The sequence below is a fragment of the Monodelphis domestica genome, chromosome 2 (assembly GCF_027887165.1).
Source record: "Monodelphis domestica isolate mMonDom1 chromosome 2, mMonDom1.pri, whole genome shotgun sequence".
Taxonomy (NCBI): Eukaryota; Metazoa; Chordata; class Mammalia; order Didelphimorphia; family Didelphidae; genus Monodelphis; species Monodelphis domestica.
The window spans coordinates 173,292,046-173,299,635 of NC_077228.1; the positions used below are offsets into that span (position 1 = coordinate 173,292,046).

At 42.0% G+C, this 7,590-nt stretch overlaps 1 protein-coding gene across 3 annotated transcripts in view; it reads right to left on the bottom strand.

Moving 5' to 3' along the window:
- The window catches only part of INTS3 (integrator complex subunit 3), a 40,322-nt gene extending 37,953 nt beyond the window's left edge, over nt 1-2,369 (bottom strand). The window contains exons 1-2 of one of the 3 annotated variants that reach the window (XM_007481939.2): nt 2,354-2,369; nt 1,578-1,771 (exon numbers count right to left, since the gene is read on the bottom strand). In XM_007481939.2, the coding sequence (XP_007482001.1) occupies nt 1,578-1,721 (144 nt within the window). In that variant the 5' untranslated portion in view covers nt 1,722-1,771; nt 2,354-2,369. Of the gene's footprint in view, nt 1-1,577; nt 1,772-2,255; nt 2,277-2,353 lie in introns of those variants that run through there. The other 2 variants (XM_001365157.3, XM_007481940.3) reach the window with 2 other exon arrangements.
- Nucleotides 2,370-7,590: the final 5,221 nt, after the last annotated feature.

A 7,590-nucleotide genomic window follows, 5' to 3' on the forward strand; every position in this document is an offset into this window, starting at 1 on the left:
TTTCACATGTCCCCATATCATCTCTCATAACCACCACCCTAGTTCAGACTCTCATCATCTCTCACTCAGACTACTTGAACAACCTCCTAAAGCATCTCCCTGCTTCCAATCTCTTCCCTCTCCTATACATCCTCCACAAAGCTGCCAAAATAATCTTCCTATAAAGTACAGGTCTGGCCAAGTCACTCCTCTGCTCAAGTTTCAATGGCTCCCTAGGGCCTCTAGGATAAAATATAAAATCCTCAGTGTGGCATTTAAGCCCCTTTATAATTTGCCTTAAGTCTTTTATAGACTTCTTTCACTTTAGATCCCTTCACATATTCTATGTTTTAGTTCAACAGGTCTACTTATTGTTCCTGCAACAGAAGGAAAAAGCCAAAATGGCCTCCAAGTTCATTCCTACATGTTTCATTTCCTGTGAATGCTTTTTGCACAAGCTTTCCTGCAAGGCTGGAATGCACTCCCTCCTTTTCTAAGCTAAACTTTTCCATCTCATCAGCTTCTTCTGAAACTCATTTTAGCTACCAACTCAAGTCTTTCCAGATTTGTTAGGGCACTCTATCACTCTACAAATTATATCTTATATGGCCTATCTGCATAAAATATCCCTCCTACTCAAAGGCAAATTCTTGAGGTGGGGGAGGGAGGAGGAACTTTTTCCCTCTCCTTTTTTTTTTAAACCCTTACCTTCTGTCTTGGAGCCAATACTGTGTATTGGCTCCGAGAAGAGTGGTAAGGGCTAGGCAATGGGGGTCAAGTGACTTGCCCAGGGTCACACAGCTGGGAAGTGTCTGTCTGAGGCCAGATTTGAACCTAGGACCTCCCGTCTCTAGGCCTGGCTCTCAATCCACTGAGCCACCCAGCTGCCCCCCTCTCCTTTTTTATTTGTATCACTAGAGCCTAGCTTAATGCCTTGCATATTAGAGGGGCTTAATAAATACTTGTTTAATGGAATGAAAATGAATTCTTGTGCTTGAGTGTGATACCAGGGGCACTGGGGGAAGATTCTAAGTCCCAATCCTTCCCCCTATTGAGGGAGAGCAAAAGTAAACAGACACCATAGCTTTCTCTGGATGCCCAAACACATTCTAAAAGTCTTGTTGGCATCACCTAGCAACCAGGCCACCAAAGAGTCCAGTCAATGGTGTGCCTAATAGGAGGTCCCAAGAGCTGACTCAGGTGTTCCATCAGCCCACAGATGTCTCCAGGCTTTAGATCACTATAACCCCAGTTCACTTCCTAGATCAATATGAAAGGCCTAGAACTTAAACAAATTAGCCATGAGAATGGCCAAGGTGGGAGGAAATGTCATGGAAGTTTGGGTGACTTGGGAGATATTAAATAGGTCTCTCACCTCCACCCCCATATCAATGTTGACTACTGTTACTATGGCAACCAACCCTAGGAAGTTGGTCCACATTTCCTCCTCCAGGAATATGAAATATGGAGCAGACTTTGGATTGCTTAAGAAGAAAATGGAAGGAAGGCCCCTCAGCCCCACTCTTTCAATTGCCCCCTGCCCCCACATCCGCTCCAATCCCCCTCTTCACCCCAATCTCTCAGCTCCCCACACCTACCTCCTCTAACTCATCCTTGGCATCCAAACTGGTGGAAAGTAGCAGCCTCCCCCCTCCTGGGGCTCCTGCTCCCGCTCCTCCACCTCCCGCTGCTGTTCCCGAAGCAGCTGTTGCTGCTCCCCCCTTTCCCTTCTGTATCTCCATGGCTGGAGCCAGGAGAAATAGGGAGAACTGGGAGGGGTGGGGAAGAAGTCCTAGAAATGGAACTAGGGGGTTTAGGGGATGCTAGAGGACCACGAGGAAGAAGAGGGAAAAGAGGGTGGGGGAAGAGAGGGGAAAGGACCCGGCCCCCCCCCCACCCTCTCCTCTGAAAGAGGCTGCCCCCGGGGTGGGGGGGAAAAAGGGGTGACTCCTCTGGGTCCTGCCCCTGCAGTGGGGAGGGGAAACCCCTTTAGTTCCTCTCCCTAAGGTTAGGAAGAGAGGGCAAGGAAAGGCTCCTGCTCCAGCAGCGGAGAGGGGCGACCCCTCTAACTCCTGCCCCTGGGTGGGCAGAACCCCCAAGTTTCTGCCCCTTAAGCTGGGAGTGGGGGGAGTCCTGCCCCAGCTAGGGGGCGGCAAACCCTTCTGGCTCTTGCCCCTAGGGTATGGGGAGTGGGACCCCTCAGGCTCCGGCCCCTAGGGGGCTGGGGAGGGGATATGAGCGCTATAAGGGGGCACGGGGGACCTGCTGCTCCTTACAGCACACAGAGGCGGCCATGGTGGAAGGGGAGGGGGGAGGAGAGGGGCACAGGCGGGCGGGCGGGGGAGAGAGGAGGGAAGGAACAGCGGAGCCCCACCGGAAGTTCCCGGTCGCGATCCCGAAGCTTGGCCAATCGTCGGCGCCGCGTTTCGGCCGAGTTGGCGAAGGACAGTGGGTTGGTCCCTTCACTAGCCACCAATTAGGTAGGAGTAGGGGAGGAAGGAGGAAGATGGACAGACCCTTAAACCAATAGTCTTCCTAGTTTCTACCTGGAGAGGAGGGGCTGGGCGGGGCTGGAAGGGGGAGGGGAAGGAAACCAGGAAGGGGAGAAGGGACGCTGGAGTTGCGCCTGCGCAGGGTCGGACTCACGCTTCCTCCTTTCACTGTGCGTTTGGGCCCGGGATTGAGCTTCTTCCTGCTTTCTGCCCTCGATCTCGGGCTATCACATTGTAATTTTCAGATATTAAGGGTTGGATTGGAAAGACCCCACTTAAACTCCTCTGGATTGGGGAAAAAGAAAAATGCAGACAGGAAAGGGTCAGTGGACAAATCTTAAACCAGCTTTCTTGGAGCTGGGCAGGGGCCGTGGCCCTTGTATTGAATTCTCCCAGAGAGAGCATTGCAGTGAAGCACGTGCCTACTTCTTCTTGTATTTTCCTGCTTAAAGGGTCTGTGTGGTGGCGAGGGTGGGATCAGGCACCAATTCCCCTCGATCATGGTCTTTAAACTGTGGCCAAAAAGCGTTGAAACAGGATCTATTCTAAAGCTTTTCCAGATTGTTTGGCTCGCCTTCCTGAGAACCCAGGGTCATACCCATATATCACAGGGAGAGATTAGGGGTAAAACTGGTTTAAGATCTATTAGTAACATTACACCTGGAATGAAAAAAAAATGAAAATTAAGCACTTGGATTAAGGAGGCAAATGTTTGGAATGTTCATCAGTTTCAGTATTTTAGTTTCAGCTTCCTCATACAATCAATTAAGCAAGAATTTATTAGGCAGGGACAGTTGGGTGGCTTAATGGATTGAGAGCCAGGTCCAGAGGCAGGAGTTGCTGGGTTCAAATATGGTCTCAGGTACTTGGCTGTGTGACCTTGGGCAAGTCACTTAATCCCTATTGCCTAGCCCTTACCACTATTCTACTTTAGAACCAATACACAGTATTGTTTTTAAGAGGGAAGTTAAAGGTTTAAAAAAAAAGAATTTGTTAGGCAAAGTTGTTTGAATCTCTGGGGGATACAAACAACAGTTGAAACAAGTCTACTCTCAAGCAGCTTACTTTCAACTGCCTGAAACAGCATGTACACAGATAGGTAAATGGAAAATATAATGTATCTCAAAAGTCTTGGTAAGGTTTTAAGTTATTAAAGATTTTTTGATCATTGGATTTTAATATAACTGAAATTTAATATATTGAATAACAAGTAACATTTTATAATAATTTAAATACTATAAATATGAAATTAGTATAATTTCCTTTATAATCCTATGTATTTTGTTTTATACTTTTAAGAGTTATTCTGAAAAGTTTAAGAGCCTCTACTTTAAAAGAACTTTAAATTCTCCTGATAGATAATATGTGCCCTATCCTTCTAATTTGTTTATACTATCTCCCTTTATATCTAGGTCATATATCCACTTTGATCTTAACTTGGTAAATGGTGTAGGATATTTGATCTATATCTAGTTTCTGCCAAATAGCTTTCCAGTTTTCCCAACAATTTTTACCAAATAGTGAATTGTTTTTCCAAAAACTTGGAACATTACCTTTGTTAAACACAGTAATAGAAGGAACAGATGGAGTCTGCAGATTGAACCATGCCATTCCTCAATTTATTTTCTATGTTAATTTTTCTCTAGTGTAAGCAATGTGTCTTATTTCACATGACAGACAGGGAAATATGTGTTATATGTTAATATAAATACAATCTATATCATATTACCTGCTTTATTGGGGAGATGGGAGGGATGAGAGATGGAAGAAAAAAATAATGAGAAATTTTTGGATATAATTTAATGTGAGAATTTGTTTCTCATGGATGAGCATATTTATTATGTATTATTGTTATGTTACATATTTGTTATATACATATATAAAATAAAAGTAAATGGTACCTCAGAGGAAAAAAAAACTTTAAAGGTAAATGATACCTCAGAGGAAAAAAAAGAACTTTAAATGTTCCAATAGGTGAGAAAGGAGAGCATAGTAGGGATGTCTGTGCAAAGAAATAGAAGTGGGAGATGGAATTTCCTATAAAGGGCACAGTAATTTATAGTTTAGACCAGTTTTTTTGGAATGAGGGGATATAGAGGAGAAGGGAGAGACTGGAAGCAGAGTGATTTGATTTTTTTTTTAAGTGTAAGTAAGAGTTGATGAGAACCAGAATTAGGGTGATAGCTAGATAAGTTAAAAGAAGAGGGCCCATGTGAGAGATGTTATGGGTTAAAAATTGACAAGATTTAGAAGCTGATGGAGTAAGTGTGGTGAGAAAGAGGAAATAGCTGAGACTGACTCAAACCTGGGTGACCAGAAAGATGACAGTGCCCTTCATAGAGATAAGGAATAACAAGAGGATTAAGTGTAGGCAGAAAAAATAAGACAGTATACAGAGAAGGAAAAGAGGCTCAAGATAGAATTTTAGGATTCACTCATATACATAACAGGGACATACCATAATCCAATTCCAGGCATTTTCATTCACTATCCCCCATGCCTGGAATCCTCTACCTCCTTATCTCTGCCTCCTAGCTTCACTGACTTTCTTCAAGTCCCAGCTAAAATCCTCTCTTTTACAGGAAAACTTTTCTGACACCCCTCCCCCCTTACTTGTAGTACTTTCCCTCTGTTGTTTATTACCAATTTAATATGCATGTAGTCTGTTTGCATAGTATCTCTTCCATTAGACTGTAAGGATCCAGGAGACACAATTTGAGCATTACTGGACTACCTGAAAGTCATGACCAGGGAAAAAGCCCGAACATCATATGACAAGAAATTATCCAAGAAAACTGCCCTGATATTCTTGAACAAGAGGGCAAAATAGACACTGAATCCACAGATCACCCCCTAAATTAAATCCCCAATTAACAACTCCCAGGAATATTATAGCCATGATCAAGAGCTTTCAGGTCAAGGAGAAAATATTTGCAAACATCCAGAAAGAAACAATTCAGATATAATGGTGCCCCAGTCAGGATTATATAGGATCTGGAAGCTTCCACACTAGGGGACTGCAAGGCTTGGAATAATATTCTAGAAAGCAAGAGTACTGGATCTACAACTGAGAATTACCTACCCATCAAAACTAACTAAATTCTTTCAGGGGAAAGTATAGACATTTAATAAAAGAGAAGATTTCAAAGCATTCCTAAAGAAAAGACCAGAATGAAATGGAAAATTCAAAGTCCAAATACAAAATTCAAGAGAACCATGAAAAGGAAAACAAGGAAGAGAAAAAAAATTTAAGGGTTTCAATAAGGTTTTTTATTCTTATATAGAAAAATGATATCTGTAACTCTTAAAAATTGCTTTAATTATCATAGTAGACTGGCAGATAATTTTAGGGTTGTGACTTTAAATCTAGATTTAAATAGTCGCCAAATAAAATATCCAAGTCAGTCTGGAAATTTATGGTAATTTAATTAACATAGAGGGAAGGAATTTAAGGAGAAGGAGAATTTCTCCTACCTGGCCTATGCCAGGGGGAGTTTTAAACTCCCCGCCTCTAGGTCTCTGAAGAAGATTAGAGGCTTCTGAGAGGAAAAAATTGGAAAGTAAAGGAGGAAAATTCAGCCAGAAACTCATCACTGAATCGTACAATAGCTTGTAGCCACGCTAAGATACCAAAAGGCTCAGCATGCAGCTCTCAGCTAACTCTCCACCACCAATCAGGGAAAGAGCGAGAGAGAGCCCTTGAGGGACGAAAAATCTCAAATATATAGACCTTTAATCTTTGTGTCTCCTTCTGTAAATTTTCACATCTACCAATCACATTAAAGGCTTTTTCTCCAGGACTACCCATACTTTTAGTTTTCACCTTCTTTGATTTGATTATATCTTTGGAGTTACTTAACACTTCTTTGTTAAGTTCACCTTTTGTGAGTTACCTGACCTTTTTGTGATTAATTTAACCTTCATAATTACTTAACACCTTTTTGTATTAGATCTAAAAATAGACTTAGCTTAAAGTTCTAGCTTCACTCTAAGGTGAGAACTAAGTACCTTCATTGTTCAATCAGGAGATTGCAACTTTATCTTTCCCTAAAGTCTGGTCTAGTCTAAGTAGGGTGGAGTAATTTGGAGTTCCCAAGACATTCCTGATTTTGTTAAACTAAATATCTTCATTGTTACAAACAGGAAATAGCTAAATCCAATCTTCACAGATAGAGGAAATATACATAGGGCAAAGGTTGTGGTATTAAACTGTATAGGATGATATGTAAAAAAATAGGGATAAAAAAGAGGATTGTACTAAGAGAAACATGAAGGAAGGGCTAAAATAGGGTAAATTATACCATATAAAGAGGCACACAGGGGAGGGGGAGGTGCAGGTGGGGAATACTATTATAAGAAGGGGAGGAAGAGAGTGGTGACAGGTAATACTTACTCTCTCAATGGAATCGATTCTGAGAGGGAAGAACAGCCAGATTTATTGGAGTATAGAATTCTATCTTACCCTATAGAGAAGTAGAAAGGAAATAAGGATGGGGGAATGTGGGGAATTGAGTATTAAAAGGGAGGGAAAAGTTGGGGGGGGAAGTGATGAAAAGACCCTAAAGAGAAATAGGAGGGGAATAAGAAGGTAGGGGTTAGGAAGAAGAGTAAAATAAGGTTGGGGAAAAGGTGGTCTGATTGAAAGCAAAACACTGGTGTAAAAGGAAATAGTGAAAGAAGAAAGGCCAGGATTAAAAGAAGAAATCAAAATGATGGGGAATACACAGATGGTAATTATAACTCTGAATGTGAATGGGATGAACTCACCCATAAAATGGAAGCAGAAAGCAGAGTGGATTAAAAACCATTAGACAGTAAGCTTCTTAAAAGCAGAAACTATCTTTTGCTTTTAAATTAATCCCCAGCACTTAGCACAGTGCCTGACGTTAGAGTAGGTGCTTACTAAATATTGATTGATTAATTGATATATGTGATGAATAAACAAAGGAGACTGAGAAAGGGTTGAGAAACAGGTATTAAGAGAACCAGTAGGGGAGAGCTAGGTGTCTTAGTGGATTGAGAATGGGGCCTAGAAAATGGAAGTCCTAGATTCAAATCTAGCCTAGCTGTGAGACACTAGTGAGTCACTTAACCCCTATTACCTACCCTTTACTTCTCT